The 16,933-nt window shown below is 45.5% G+C and overlaps 1 protein-coding gene across 2 annotated transcripts in view; it reads left to right on the plus strand.

The window, feature by feature from the left end:
- Positions 1-2,695: 2,695 nt before the first annotated feature.
- kcnd1 (potassium voltage-gated channel, Shal-related subfamily, member 1) overlaps positions 2,696-16,933 on the plus strand; it is a 77,845-nt gene continuing 63,607 nt past the window's right edge. For both annotated transcript variants that reach the window (XM_039010204.1, XM_039010203.1), the window contains exon 1: positions 2,696-3,810. In XM_039010204.1, the coding sequence (XP_038866132.1) occupies positions 2,696-3,810 (1,115 nt within the window). The remainder of the gene's footprint in view (positions 3,811-16,933) is intronic.

Genomic DNA, 16,933 nt, shown 5'->3' on the forward strand with positions numbered 1-16,933 from the left:
TATTCTGTTCTGTGTTTTCATTGGTTATGGAGGTGAGTATGTGTGATCGGAGAGAGGGAGAGCACAATAGAGAGGGTGGGGGGGGGTTGAGCAAGCAAATGAGAGGTAGAGTTGGAGAGAGTGAGAGCAAGCGGAGTCACAGTGCTGAGTGAGAGGAGAGAGTGGAGCTAAGGCTAAGCATGAGAATCACTCCCTCACTATCTGGTGTGCGATATGGTTCCATTCCAGGAGAGGGGCTTGTTCATGCCTGGTTTTAAATCTCCTATTGCCTTTGCTTTCTCTTTTTTGACACATTGGACCCTTCATTCTACATTGTCTTCAGCTTTAGTGCATGGTAAGTAGCTATGATCTTAATTTCTCCAGATACATCGCTAGACATTTAAAAGCCTTAATAGTAATGGAACAGACACATAACTTCAAGAGTCATTCAGATGTATGTTATTCAGATGTATGTTATTGAGATGTACATAACATACTCTACAATACACTGACATATATACATCAATTTAATCATCCTTACCTGAATTTAAGTGCTAGTCTAAAGATACTTTAGTTGAAATTATGCCTTTTCCTTAGGGCTATTTCATAATTCATTTTCGTTTGACTGAGTGGCCATGTTGTTGTAAGCAACAACATGAGGAGCACATTAACATGAGGAGCACATTAACATGAGGAGCACAGTAACATGAGGAGCACAGTAACATGAGGAGCACATTAACATGATGAGCACATTAACATGTGGAGCACATTAACATGATGAGCACATTAACATGAGGAGCACAGTAACATGAGGAGCACAGTAACTTGAGGAGCACAGTAACACGAGGAGCACAGTAACACGAGGAGCACAGTAACTTGAGGAGCACATTAACACGAGGAGCACATTAACACGAGGAGCACATTAACACGAGGAGCACATTAACACGAGGAGCACATTAACATGAGGAGCACATTAAAAGTAACACTTTACAAAGTGAACACAGCGTGAAAGCCTCATTTAACTTGTAGACTAACCATTAGTACTCGACTGATATGTGAGATTGCTCTGTTTTTGTTTACTGTAGTAGCTGTTTTGGATCTAATTCCTGTCCACTGCAGCAGGAATGCTGTCTTATAGTGTCTTATTGATTTTTGATTGGGGGAACATCTTGTGCAGAGTTATGCTTCTGGGTTGGGTCACCTGTCTGTTGGTTAGAGACGGATCTGTTGGTTAGAGGGACGGGTCTGTAGGTTAGAGGGACGGGTCTGTTGGTTAGAGACGGGTCTGTTGGTTAGAGACGGGTCTGTTGGTTAGAGACGGGTCTGTTGGTTAGAGACGGGTCTGTTGGTTAGAGACGGGTCTGTTGGTTAGAGACGGGTTTGGGTACACTCCAGCTCCCTCACAAGGCAGACTAGATGTTTCATAGATACACCCTAACATCTCTCTTGTTTAAAAGAGTGACATTTAAATTCAAAACAAAATATAGTAATTGAATCTCGGGATTTAATGGTAACCTTTTTTATGTTGAAATTCAATTCAGCATTATTTATGTTATTACACATTGAAAGCATAATCCCTTTGTGGATTGATACTGAAGAGGTACAGTTGTGTGGTTAATGCATCATGTGTTTAAAGATCAAAGGGGCACAGTGCTTATTTGGGTTGAGGCTCTGTACAGATTGACAATTATTGCAAAATGGACATTTAAGTATAAGGATTGTATTTCTATTGGTACTGTTTGGTCTGGGTTCTAAATATCATTCAAACGTGGTCAAAGTTTCCTTTGTGAGGAACCTCTATGTTTGTATTGTGAAGCTCAGACTTTTAAGCAGTTCACCCAAGCTGTGACACAAATAGATGTAGCATACCGTGCCTTTACAGCCTGTGCTGCTCAATATCTAAGTTGTGTGTGTTGTGTGTCTTGACAGGTATAAAAAGGGACGACCATACAAGGGATAGAAACGCCTAAGACTCTAACTTTTCCATTCAGAAGGCGTCTCAGACATCAGAGAAATCGATTACACTTAAGGTTTGGTTGTGCATTTGAGAGAGAGGGATATAGAAACTAAGGGACAAAGAGAGCCATCCATAATCAAAGTTGGAGAGAAACACTGCAAGGGAGAGAAAAAAAGCAAGAGAAAAATGTGTCTATCTTGCATCTTCGGGGAACATCATCACAATTTAATACGAATTTGAAAACCACAGCACTGCAACCAATCTGTCTTCTGAGAGAGGGGAGGCAGCAAGCAAAGGCCGGAGACTTCAACCACTAGTTCTCTGGAAGTCTTTTTAAACACTACTGAAAAGCCATATACAGTATTGTTCTACAATATCACTGTGCTATTATTTATATGAGAGGTCAATAGTCTGATGTTTTATGAATCAGAGTAAGTTTTCCTGAGCTATTCCAATGGCCTGACCTTTGTTCAGTCAGTTCACCCTTTTCTTTGACAATGAAAACACTATCATCTCTCTACCAGCATCACTTCTCCCTCTCCTGTTGAAACTGATGCACAAACAAATTGACAGACTGGGAATGGAGGCAAGCCAATCTGGTTGTTGAGGCCTTCAGTTCGGACGGATGATTAGATTGGATATACCTATCCTTTTCCTTCTGATCAGAAAAGACCCAGAAATAACCATCAAGTACCTAGAGACTCTCTGTACCATTACTCAACATCCCATTTACTCCTGAAACATAAGCTACTAAACAAAATGGCTGCTGGAGTTGCAACATGGATGCCCTTTGCTCGGGCAGCAGCCGTGGGCTGGCTACCACTGGCCCAACAGACCATGCCCAAGCCTCCTGTGGACAAAACAAGTCGCAGTGATGAGATCCTGTTTGTTAATGTGAGTGGACTACGCTTCCAGACATGGAAGAACACATTGGACCGTTATCCGGACACCCTTCTAGGCAGCTCAGAAAAGGAGTTTTTCTACAATGAGGAAACTCAGGAATATTTCTTTGACAGGGATCCAGAGATGTTCCGCCATATTCTCAACTTTTTTAGAACAGGCAAGCTACATTATCCCCGACATGAATGCATTCAGGCCTTTGAGGAGGAGCTGGCTTTCTATGGCATAATACCTGAGATCATAGGTGACTGCTGTATGGAAGAGTACCGGGATCGTAAGAAGGAGAACCAGGAGCGTTTGGCTGAGGACACAGAGGCCGAGAATGCCGGAGACGCTCCCCTGCCCCCAGACGCCACGTTACGTGATAAGCTATGGAGGGCCTTCGAGAACCCTCACACCTCCACCATGGCTCTGGTGTTCTACTACGTCACCGGCTTCTTCATCGCTGTGTCTGTTATTGCCAACGTTGTGGAAACGGTTCCCTGCCGACCACTCAAAGGGAGTATAAAGGACCTGCCGTGTGGTGAGAAGTTTTCTGTGGGCTTCTCTTGTTTGGACACGGCCTGTGTGCTTATCTTCTCCTGCGAGTATCTCATGAGGCTGTATGCTGCCCCCAGCCGCTGTGATTTTGCACGTTCGGTGATGAGCGTGATTGACGTGGTGGCCATCTTGCCCTTCTACATCGGCCTTGTCATGCCCGAGAACGAAGAAGTCAGCGGGGCCTTTGTTACCCTGCGAGTCTTCCGGGTGTTCCGAATCTTCAAGTTCTCCCGCCACTCTCAGGGCCTGCGCATCCTAGGCTGCACTCTGCAGGCCTGCGCCTCGGAGCTGGGCTTCCTCCTCTTCTCCCTCACCATGGCTGTCATCATCTTCGCCACCGTCATGTTCTACGCTGAGAAAGGCACCAAGGGAACCACGTTTTCCAGCATCCCCGCCTCCTTCTGGTACACCATCGTCACCATGACAACACTGGGGTAAGTGTTTGGATGTTGTTATACTACTTAACCTTTATATACTGCAAGAGCATCATCACCAGTTCCATATCGACTTCTACCACCCACATACTGTTGCATAGGCCTCCGAATATTTTACTTTGCTGCTCTGAATATGAAATGGGTGGGAGTATTCCCAGTAGAATCAATCGAGAAATGTCTTGGACTGTGTATTAGTAATTTTATAGCGCCAATCCCTTGTCGTCACCTCAGTGCTACGCTGCTCTCAGGTGTCACACTCTCAAACACTCTCCCTGCAGGTGTGTTATGAATGGGGGCGTAATGGGTTGTGTGCTGTGAATGGGAAATGAATGGGGTTCAGAAGAATTGACAGGCCACTCCAGGCACTTGATGTAAACGACCAGGGTTTAACAATACTGGTTGTAGTTTGCATTTGAGATTGAGTAGTAAAAAAAATCCTGTAGCATGTTTATTTGACATAAGGTTTATCATTATGTAATAATAGTACTCTGGGCTGTAGAACGATACTTTATGTTGTATTACAGTTCCCCAATGTGGGGAACCAGTCACATCATTTCATTTAGTTTGCAAACATGTAACCATTGCTTAAGAGTGCGGATCTTAACATATCAAAATACCACAAAAATATTTGTTGAAATAAGAGCAGTGTTTGGCAGATGAGTATCATGCTGTGGTGGAGGGGAATGAAATATGCAGAGTGAATGCAGGAAAATAGATATTTAAGGGACCTCAGATGAGCTGCATGCTGTTTCAAACTGTCCTTTATCACACTACCACTGCAGCAGAGACTACATGTTGTTATGGTGATTGAGGACTCATCCGTTGGATTATTTCACGTGCGGCTGGGCCACAGCAACGACAGTACCCCAGTGAGCCATGGTCCTCGCCCTGTCTTCACCCAGGCCTCTTCAGTACGCCCCATTTTCAACCTTTCACCCGACTTGTTTTTATAGCAATCCCCCAGGCCATTAAACTCAAATCAGTATGTGTCCAAGCACTAAATGGGCTCAAGTAACGCAGCACATAAGCTTTTACTACTGTCTCCGTTTTGCCTGACAAACTTCAGCTCCCATTATGATTTCAGCTTCGAACCAATTTGACTCTGAGACTATCAATGTGTTAATATGTAGAGAGATGTAATGTACCATGACGCCATAAAACTTCATGCAATCTCCTTGATTTCCTCTGTAGAATTACAAAGTCATCCAGTTGTAAAATATCTGTGTTTGCAAATTGCCTTGAATGGATTAGAAACTGGATGTGTGGTTTTGGCCTTTTAATGTAAAAAAAGAATTTAAAAAGTAATGTTTAGGCAAGTCAGTTAAGAACAAATTCTTGTTTACAATGACGGTCTACCCCGGCCAAACGCAGACGACACTGGGCCAATTGTGCGCCGCCGTATTAGACTCCCAATCACGGCCAGATGTGATACAGCCTGGATTCGAACCAGGGACTGTAGTGAAACCTCTTACATTAAGACGCCGATCATTAGACCACTGCACCACTCTGGAGCACATGTAGTGCCTGTAGTGTGGTAACATATATCTGTGTCCATCTTACCACATGTCGAATGACATTATCTAGCGCCGGCTTACGACTGTAGCTTCACCCTTAGCTAATGATCTAGCAAGAGATGCTTGATGAGCCTCTACTGAAGTGTAGCAACCATGCTATGAATGGAGAAATGGGCTCTGTCAGACGGACTGCTCCAGGTTTCTGGCTATCACCGCTACAACAGCATCTTTCCATTGGATTGATGAAGGTTGGAGGCTGTTTCAGTGTCAGCGTGCAAACGGTCAGAGCCAAAGAGATCAGAGAAGGGAGAGATAGCTTGGCCTATTGTTTTCCTCACGCCTTCTTGACACACTCAAACCAGTGCGCCAGGCACCTACTACCATACCCCGTTCAAAGGCACTTAAATCTTTTGTCTTGCCTATTCACCCTCTGAACGGCACACATACACAATCCATGTCTCAACTGTCTCAAGGCTTAGAAATCCTTCTTTAACCTGTCTCCTCCCCTTCATCTACACTGATTGAAGTGGATTTAACATGTGACATCAATAAGGGATCATAGCTTTCACCTGGATTCACCTGGTTAGTCTTGGAGCGTGTGTGTAGAGTGCTGGTGTTCTTAATGTTTTGTCCACTCTGTGTATTTTCACACACTGAGGTTGGAATAATACTATCAAATTGAAAATGATAACGCCCTTTTAGTGTAAGAGCTGTTTGGAAAGACCACCTGAAATTACTGCCTGTTTTGGTGGAATGAAGTTTTGGCCTGCCTGGTGACATCACCATTAAGAAAGAGAGTTCCTAACGTCTCTGCCATTAACAGCTAGTTTCCCCTCCCCACTCGGTCCACTCCCAGACGGTCCTAGCTAAATTCTTGTGTGAGAAATTGCTCTTGGCTAAGAAAGCTATTTTTGTTAATTTTTTTACCATTTTAATTTAAAACAATCACAGTAAGGTACTTATTTGTTACCCAGAAATTATTTGATATATGAGACAAAAACAGCTGCATTGGACCTTTAACCCCCGTTTCAGATCACAAGCTTTGCCTACTCATTCAAAAGCAAATTACCATGACAGAGGGAAGGAACATGGGGATGGAGATTACTATACTGTGGTTATTCTATGTTTTACAGTAAGCTGTTTATTATTGTGCAATTATACAACAGGAAGAGAAAGTAAAGATACATTCTGGTATTATACTATAGTCTGCCGAGCTCCCAACAACCGGATGTTCCGGTTTTCAGGGGAAATGGAAAGAGAGCCTGTGACGTCACGTGACTTCAGCTTTTGGACGTTAACAAGGCGACACTCCATCCTTAACTCCTCCTCCACATTTACTGGATTGGTTGAGCAGTGCAGAAGAGAACCTCACCCAACAGTTTTTTTCCCTTCTCATCAAGATCCGTATGTAGGGGACCTAGTTTCATGTGTTTCTTTTACGCTTGCTACGTTAGGTTAGCACCTACTTTATCCTCTCAGGTTTGGAGCATGTCCGGGTTATATATATGACACCATCCTCACATTCTCATGATAACTGTTACACTATTACAGAACTTATGTTTTCCTTTGATATGTTTTAATTTTCAATAATGATCTTAGATCTTTGATATTGTCAGAGCAGACTACTTTGAAGTAGCTTGATGTCCCTGAAATTGACCTTATTTTGTCTAGATATAGGCGGCAGGTAGGTAGCCTAGTGGTTAAGAGAGTTGGGTCAATAACCAAAAGCTTGCTGGTTTGACTCCCCTGAGCCGACTAGATGATAAATCTGACTATGTGCCCCTTTGAGCAAGGCACTTAACCCTAATTTCTCCTGTAAGTCGCTCTAAGAGTGTCAGCTAAAGGACTCTAAATGTCTAAACATGTAAATACAGTACTGGGCTGTAGTAGAATGTGCGTACCGAAGAGGAATCAAAACACATTGTCAGCCTGCCAAGGTTTGACTTTTTGAGAGTGGATCCTGGCAGAATTACAGACAGATGGAACCGTTCCCTGATAGTGTAAAGAACGGCTACTGCTCAGAATAGAGCGGTATACAGTCATTCTTAATTGTAATTAACATTTTTTTATGCTGGCATGGTTATACGTTTTCCTGTAATTTCTTCTCTATCTGTTCAGGCTAGACTCTGGGGAATGTCTTCTCTCTCTGTTCAGGCTAGACTCTGGGGAATGTCTTCTCTCTCTGTTCAGGCTAGACTCTGGGGAATGTCTTCTCTCTCTGTTCAGGCTAGACTCTGGGGAATGTCTTCTCTCTCTGTTCAGGCTAGACTCTGGGGAATGTCTTCTCTCTCTGTTCAGGCTAGACTCGGGGTAATGCACTCTCTATCTGTTCAGGCTAGACTCTGGGGAATGTCTTCTCTCTCTGTTCAGGCTAGACTCTGGGTAATGTCTTCTCTCTCTGTTCAGGCTAGACTCTGGGTAATGTCTTCTCTCTCTGTTCAGGCTAGACTCTGGGTAATGTATTCTCTCTCTGTTCAGGCTAGACTCTGGGTAATGTATTCTCTCTGTTCAGGCTAGACTCTGGGTAATGTCTTCTCTCTCTGTTCAGGCTAGACTCTTGGTAATGTACTCTCTATCTATTCAGGCTAGACTCTGGATAATGTCTTCTCTCTCTGTTCAGGCTAGACTCTGGGTAATGTCTTCTCTCTCTGTTCAGGCTAGACTCTGGGTAATGTATTTTATATATTTTCAGGCTAGACTCTGGGTAATGTCTTCTCTCTCTGTTCAGGCTAGACTCTGGGTAATGTATTCTCTCTCTGTTCAGGCTAGACTCTGGGTAATGTATTCTCTCTGTTCAGGCTAGACTCTGGGTAATGTATTCTCTCTCTGTTCAGGCTAGACTCTGGGTAATGTCTTCTCTCTCTGTTCAGGCTAGACTCTTGGTAATGTACTCTCTATCTGTTCAGGCTAGACTCTGGGTAATGTATTCTCTCTGTTCAGGCTAGACTCTGGGTAATGTCTTCTCTCTCTGTTCAGGCTAGACTCTTGGTAATGTACTCTCTATCTGTTCATGCTAGACTCTTGGTAATGTACTCTCTATCTGTTCAGGCTAGACTCTGGATAATGTACTCTCTATCTGTTCAGGCTAGACTCTGGGTAACTTATTCTCTCTCTGTCCAGGCTAGACTCTGGGTAATGTCTTCTCTCTCTGTTCAGGCTAGACTCTTGGTAATGTACTCTCTATCTGTTCAGGCTAGACTCTGGATAATGTATTCTCTATCTGTTCAGGCTAGATAGGTAATATGCTATGCTCACTGATGATAGCTCATTAAACATTATGCTTTAGTCTTCCTTTGCAGAAAGATTGCATGTCATGTAGCTATGCTGATCAAAGCAGAGGGGAAAGACTTATGGAGGCTTCAATAAGTGCATTTTCTATTTGTAATTACTTGACCATGTCTCCAAGGCAACTGACTTGATTCCTCATTAATAGGACTTCATATCTACCTTTTTTTCATTCCCCGTTTGAGCTTGGCCTATTCCCATCCAGCACATTGGCTAATAGTTTAAAAGGAAAGGGAGTATTCAAGATAGCAGTACGAAATAACTAGCCGTGAAAACCTTCCCACAATATCATCACAGTCCCTTTTTCCTAGATGTAGCAATTATTTATTTACTCTTCTTACAAATATTATTAAGAAATAATCATTATTGTATACAGTATTTATACATCATGCATACCGTGTTCATAGTGAAACTGTCCAATCCCGTCAGGAACAGGTGAAATACATTACAAAAGGAGGTGAAATACCTAATTGACTTTGATCCTTGATTTTGGTTAAATGACAAGCCTCTTTACTTCCGTTGCATCATTTTCCTCTCTTGAGTAATTCACTCCCAACACACATCAGTCACCATCTGTTACTGTATTATGTAAGTGCCTTTTGGGAGCGCCTCTATCCTTGAACAATAATTGGCTGACTGACTGGGCTCACCAACACCAAAATGTTTTATGACTGAGTGCACGTATCTTCCGTGACAAACTGTTGTATCCCAACGTGTAGTTCTGGCCATGAGCCCCTGAGATTGGGTTTAGTATTTATGAACAAATTGTAATATCTTGTGATGTAACGTTCCTTAATCTTCATTTCTGATGTATGTGATACTTAGAAATTGCCTTCTACTTTCCAAATACTGTACCGGACGGCATGTCTTTTCTACCTACCTGCTGGTGGTATTAACATTGCTACTGGAGGTTGAGAACACACATAAAGAGAAACTCATTTTAGTTGACTTGAAATTAGTTTTGTTTCCTTTTGTTGAAGAATCTCATTTTAACCATGTCAGCCAAGTACCATATATCGTATGATGTTTCATACTGGTCTGAACTTTTGTTCTCAAACTGCTCTCGCCCACTGGATGGCAGAACACATTGTTCACAGAAGTCAACACTCCTCAGAGAGAGAGTTGGAGAATACAGCCTGTGCCAAAGCAGCAATCCAACATTCACTATATATTTTACTTTTCTGAGACGCTGACTGTTTGTCAGGACATGTAAGGGTTCTGTCACGTTCCTGACCGGTTTTCTGTTATTTTGTATGTGTTTGACGGTCAGGGCGTGAGTTTGGGTGGGTAGTCTATGTTATGTGTTTCTATGTTTGTATAAGGGTGACCTGATATGGCTCTCAATTAGAGGCAGGTGGTTTTCATTTCCTCTGATTGAGAGTCATATTAAGGTAGGTGTTTTCACACTGTTTGTTTGTGGGTGGTTGTCTCCTGTGTCAGTGTTATGTTACGCCACATGGGACTGTTTTGGTTTTGTTTGTTTGTTCGTTTTATGTAGGCAGTTTTCCTGTTCATGCGTTCTTCGTGTTTCATGTGAGTTCGTCGTTCAGGTCTGTCTACGTCGTTTATTGTTTTGTAACTATTCAAGTGTTCGTTCGTGTTTTCTGTTTTGTTAATTAAAAATCATGTCATTTCACAACGCTGCGTTTTGGTCGAATCCCTGCTCCTCCTCTTCGGATGAAGAGGAGGAGGAAAGCCGTTACAGAACCACCCACCTCAATACGACCAAGCGGCGTGGGAGAGCGCAACAAAAGAACCAGGACTCGTGGACATGGGAGGAAATATTGGACGGAAAGGGACCCTGGGCGCAAACTGGAGAATATCGCCGCTCTCGTGAGTGGAGCGGTGGTATGAGGAGGCAGCAATGAGACGTGGCTGGAAGCCGGAGAATCAAGCTCAAGACCGGAGATATGAAGGTAAGCGGCTAGCACGGAAGCCCGTGAAGAAACCCCAAAAATTTATTGGGGGGGGGCTAAGAGGTAGTGGGCTAAGAGGTAGTGGGCCAAGGGCAGGTAGGAGACCTGCGCCCACTTCCCAGGCTAACCGTGGAGAGCGGGAGTACGGGCAGACACCGTGTTACGCAGTAGAGCGCACGGTGGCGCAAACTGGAGAATATCGCCGCTCTCGTGAGTGGAGCGGTGGTATGAGGAGGCAGCAATGAGACGTGGCTGGAAGCCGGAGAATCAAGCTCAAGACCGGAGATATGAAGGTAAGCGGCTAGCACGGAAGCCCGTGAAGAAACCCCAAAAATTTATTGGGGGGGGGCTAAGAGGTAGTGGGCTAAGAGGTAGTGGGCCAAGGGCAGGTAGGAGACCTGCGCCCACTTCCCAGGCTAACCGTGGAGAGCGGGAGTACGGGCAGACACCGTGTTACGCAGTAGAGCGCACGGTGTCTCCTGTACGTGTGCATAGCCCGGTGCGGATTATTCCACCTCCCCGCACTGGTAGGGCTAGATTGAGCATTGAGCCGGATGTCATGAAGCCGGCCCTACATATCTGGCCACCAGTACGTCTCCTCGGGCCGGCATACATGGCACCAGCCTTACGCATGGTGTCCCCGGTTCGCCTACATAGCCCGGTGCGGGTTATTCCACCTCCCCGCACTGGTCGGGCGACGGGGAGCATTCAGCCAGGTAAGGTTGGGCAGGCTCAGTGCTCAAGGGAGCCAATAGGCCTGCACGGTCCGGTATTTCCGGCGCCACCTCCCCGCCCCAGCCCAGTACCACCAGTGCCTACACCACGCACCAGGCTTCCAGTGCGTTTCCAGAGCCCTGTTCCTCCTCCACGCACTCTCCCTATGGTGCGTGTCTCCAGCCCAGTGCCTCCAGTTCCGGCACCACGCACTAAGCCACCTGTGCGTCTCCAGAGCCCTGTACGCACTGTTCCTTCTCCCCGCACTCGCCCTGATGTGCGTGCCCTCAGCCCGGTACCTCCAGTTCCGGTACCACGCACCAGGCCTATAGTGCGCATTGAGAGTCCAGTGTGCCCTGTTGTTGTTCCCCGCACTAGCCTGAAGGTGCGTGTCCTTAGCCCGGTACCTCCAGTTCCGGTACCACGCACCAGGCCTACAGTGCGTCTCATCCGACCAGAGCCATCCGTCTCACCAGTGCCGTCTGAGCCATCCGTCTGCCCAGTGCCGTCTGAGCCATCCGTCTGCCCAGTGCCGTCTGAGCCATCCGTCTGCCCAGTGCCGTCTGAGCCATCCGTCTGCCCAGTGCCGTCTGAGCCATCCGTCTGCCCAGTGCCGTCTGAGCCATCCGTCTGCCCAGTGCCGTCTGAGCCATCCGTCTGTCCCGAGCCATTAGAGCCGCCCGTCTGTCCCGAGCCGTCAGAGCCGTTAGTCAGTCAGGAGCCGCTAGAGCCATTCGTCAGTCAGGATCTGCCAGAGCCGCCAACCAGACAGGATCTGCCAGAGCCGCCAACCAGACAGGATCTGCCAGAGCCGCCAACCAGACAGGATCTGCCAGAGCCGCCAACCAGACAGGATCTGCCAGAGCCGCCAGCCAGCCATGAGCGTCCAGAGCCGTCAGCCAGCCATGAGCGTCCAGAGCCGTCAGCCAGCCATGAGCGTCCAGAGCCGTCAGCCAGCCATGAGCGTCCAGAGCCGTCAGCCAGCCATGAGCGTCCAGAGCCGTCAGCCAGCCATGAGCGTCCAGAGCCGTCAGCCAGCCATGAGCGTCCAGAGCCGTCAGCCAGCCATGAGCGTCCAGAGCCGTCAGCTAGCCATGAGCGTCCAGAGCCGTCAGCCAGTTATGAGCTGCCACTCAGCCCAGAGCGGCTATTTATCCAGAACTGCCCCTCAGTCCAGAGCTGTCTCTCTGTCCGGAGCTGCCCTTCAGTCCGGAGTTGCCCCTCTATCCTGAGCTACCTCTCTATCCTGAGCTACCTCTCTATCCTGAGCTATCCCTCTGTCCTGAGCTATCCCTCTGTCCTGAGCTACCTCTCTGTCCTGAGCTACCTTGTCCCGGAGCTGTCCTTTATCTTGGTGTTGCCCCTTAAACTAAGTGGGTGTAAAAGGAGGGTGGTCATTCTAAGGGGGAGACGTAAGCTGGGATTGACTATGGTGGGGTGGGGACCTCGCCCAGAGCCTGAGCCACCACCGTGGTCAGACGCCCACCCAGACCCTCCCCTAGACTTTTGGTGGTGCGTTCGGAGTACGCACCTTGAGGGGGGGGGTATGTCACGTTCCTGACCGGTTTTCTGTTATTTTGTATGTGTTTGACGGTCAGGGCGTGAGTTTGGGTGGGTAGTCTATGTTATGTGTTTCTATGTTTGTATAAGGGTGACCTGATATGGCTCTCAATTAGAGGCAGGTGGTTTTCATTTCCTCTGATTGAGAGTCATATTAAGGTAGGTGTTTTCACACTGTTTGTTTGTGGGTGGTTGTCTCCTGTGTCAGTGTTATGTTACGCCACATGGGACTGTTTTGGTTTTGTTTGTTTGTTCGTTCGTTTTATGTAGGCAGTTTTCCTGTTCATGCGTTCTTCGTGTTTCATGTGAGTTCGTCGTTCAGGTCTGTCTACGTCGTTTATTGTTTTGTAACTATTCAAGTGTTCGTTCGTGTTTTCTGTTTTGTTAATTAAAAATCATGTCATTTCACAACGCTGCGTTTTGGTCGAATCCCTGCTCCTCCTCTTCGGATGAAGAGGAGGAGGAAAGCCGTTACAGGTTCATTTTTCATGGAGCCATTTCTAAGATCTTTTCTATACCATTACATGGATTCTCATGTATTATCATGCTAGCATTTTGACAGTACTCTGCAGCTTGACAATGACAAGCTATCCATAATCTTTGGAAAAAGCAGACAACTGGATTTTCTACAGATAACTGGATTTGTTGACCCATTAAGGTGTACAGATTGGCTATGCGTTGCGCGGATTAGTGTCATGTGAAATCACACACTGACAAGGACCTGGAAGTTGGGAGTCAGAAGAGTATGCTACTTTCTCTGGTCAATCAAATCGGTCAATGGAAATTGAAAAGATAATTGGTATTAGGTTAAAACTCTTGTTATAACCCAGTTATTGTAGAAGAGATTCAGTGTGCACTGTGCAAATGCTAAGCTGATATGAGTTCTTCCAGGGACCTTTCTGAGGTCACAGCAATTGAAAGCTGTTCTGTGGACTTTGATGAACCTCCAGGATAAAGCACACGTGAGGAGAGGTGGCTCCGTAGGGGATTCTATTCCAAAGAAGAAAACATAAGCAAAACACAACAGGTTGAGGTAATGGCCCTTGGCTTAATTGATGTCATGAAGTGCAGCCGGTAGGGCAGCAGGTGGTTAAGAGAGCTAAGCCAGTAACCGAAGGGTCGCTGGTTCGAATCCTAGAGCTGACTGGGTGAAAAATATGTTCGACGTGCCCTTGAGCAAGGCACTTAGCCCTAATTGCTCCTGTAAGTCGCTCTGGATAATAACACCTGCTAAATGACTCAAATATAAAGTGTTATACGTCTGCACTGCAGTCAGGGAGTTGAACATAGACTGAACAAATGGAAGGGTAGATCTACACCATCATGTCTTCTTTTATTTAATGGTACTGTATACTGTTCAATCAATCACAATGCTGATCTCTGTTGTCCATGTAACTTATAAGTTAAATAGCATTGTCACTCTGCATACATTGCATGACATATAGTAAGTAGGTAGGTAGGCAGGCTGTATCACAACCGGCCGTGATTGGATCACAACCGGCCGTGAGTCCCATAGGGCGGCGCACAATTGGCCCAGCATCGTCCGGGTTTGGCCGGTGTAGGCCGTCATAGTAAATAAGAATTTGTTCTTAACTGACTTGCCTAGTTAAATAAAGTGTAATGACCAGGCTAGATCATAAATGAACAATTGTCCGGACAGAGGATTGAGTTTACGAATTCTCTGCTTATTAACCCTACCACCACCTTCCCTTACGGATTCCCTTGAAGCATTTTCAACACCCGTTCCCCACGTAACGTTAGCTAGCCACAGTAGTCAGCTAGCTACCTGTCTAACTTGTATCTACGTTTTTACTTCTGACACTAATGACCTGGCTGGATCATAAATGAACAATTGTCCAGACAGAGGCTTGAGTTTACGAATTCCCTGTTTATTAACCCAACTCAACACAGGCTACTGTTTGGCCGTAGCCCACGCCAAATAAATCAAGGATACCCCTATAAAACAACTGTGACCATCTCTTGTTAAGACCAGACATAAGAGAGAGAGAGGACAATGGCTAAACATGATCTTAAACTTGCGACCAGAACATTCCAGGCATTCCCGTGGTTGGCAGATAGCAGGTTGACTGGCATGTCGGACCTCGCGAACACTGGGTACTGATACGTACAACAAAACCAATGAACAGCATAACACATAACACACAGCTGTCTGTGGGTCGCTACAAAAGGTTAAATAAAAAAAGTATAATTGTAAGTAAGTAGATAGTAAGTAGATAGTAAGTAGTACGTTTGTAGTAAGTAAGTTAGTAGGAAGTTAGTAGTACGTTAATAGTACGTTAATAGTACGTTAATAGTACGTTAATAGTACGTTAGTAGGACGTTGGTAGTAAGTAGTATGTTAGTAGTAGGTAAGTAAGTACTTGGCATGAAACTTTAAACAAAGTCAGTAAAACGTATGACTAAGAGCACCAGTCTTACATGTTTCAGTAGAAAATATACATCCTAGTCTGCTATTCCTTTTTTTCGTTCCTGTTCTCTATGTAGCTTTGTGTTGGCTTCCTCTCTAAGTAATTGGATGTGCTCACAGTTTTGGGCAGGCTCTCGCTGTGGCCCTTCTGCCTTCTCAGGCTGACCTATTTACAGGCTGCGTGGAGCGATGACAACGCGGACGTATCTTCCTCCCAGGTTCCCGTCTGCCTCAGTAGTATCCACACCTCTCCCCGCGGAGCTCTCAGGAATGGGCAGACACTGTACAGCTGCGGCGCTTAGACTCTGTCTCTGAATATCTCTCTCACTGAGGCAGAGAGCACAACCGCTGAAAAAAAAAACTCCAGCGAATACTCTACTCTCATCAATTATTTTCATTAAGTTTCCTTGCACTTATAACTGCGTCACAGTGTATATTTAAAGGGCCTGAAATCCTCACTGGGCTAAGCTGGGTTATATCATTCTTTTGTTTCCATGGTTTTGTGTTACTTGATAATATAAACACTTGCATGCACGCATGAATATGTATGTAGCCCAGCCAAAATGTAAGATTGTGAGTTATTATTGGAATATAACTCAGCTCAACCTCCACATTAAGATGAAAATAACAAAGATGACCCTCTGAGGACATACTGTACAGTGATCCATATTCATTTGTTCAAAATGGGAGCTCCTTAGCTCTATGCATAGCACCAAATCAATAACACAATTTGCTAAAACGGCAATACAATGCTTGAGATGAGCAATTTAACTGCATCTAACTGGGTCTTTACTGCAAATGTATTTCTGGACAGTTTACTCCATCAGTACTTATTGCGGTTTCCTTCTCTCCAAGAAAATGTACAAAAAAATGTTTTCTCTGTGCAGTGTTTATATTCTGTCTCTACTGTATGTGTTTAATATATATGACCCACATTTTGCTACAGTAGATAGCTCTGGTTTGTTAGAAGCACACGCATGCCATTGCTCTTGTTGTGTGATCAATGTAACACTCTCAATGGGGGAAAAATACATGTAATTGTGCCCATTCTGTGGTTCAACATCATTCATTTATATGGCTATAATGAGCAAAGCATGTTTCTTGTCTTGAGTGGGGGGAACACAGGGGAATCAGTCATGGCTCTCCAACCCTGTTCCTGGAGAGCTACCATCCTGTAGGTTTACACTCTAACCCTGTTCCTGGAAGGTTTACACTCCAACCCTGTTCCTGGAAGGTTTACACTCCAACCCTGTTCCTGGAGAGCTACACTCCTGTAGGTTTACACTTCAACCCTGTTCCTGGAGAGCTACACTCCTGTAGGTTTACACTCCAACCCTGTTCCTGGAGAGCTACCATCCTGTAGGTTTACACTCCAACCCTGTTCCTGGAAGGTTTACACTCCAACCCTGTTCCTGGAAGGTTTACACTCCAACCCTGTTCCTGGAGAGCTACCATCCTGTAGGTTTACACTCCAACCCTGTTCCTGGAGAGCTACCGTCCTGTAGGTTTACACTCTAACCCTGTTCCTGGAAGGTTTACACTCCAACCCTGTTCCTGGAGAGCTACCATCCTGTAGGTTTACACTCCAACCCTGTTCCTGGAAGGTCTACAGTCCAACCCTGTTCCTGGAGAGCTACCATGCTGTAGGTTTACACTCCAACCCTGTTCCTGGAAGGTTTACACTCCAACCCTGTTCCTGGAGAGCT

Source organism: Salvelinus namaycush, chromosome 16 (assembly GCF_016432855.1).
Source record: "Salvelinus namaycush isolate Seneca chromosome 16, SaNama_1.0, whole genome shotgun sequence".
Classification (NCBI taxonomy): Eukaryota; Metazoa; Chordata; class Actinopteri; order Salmoniformes; family Salmonidae; genus Salvelinus; species Salvelinus namaycush.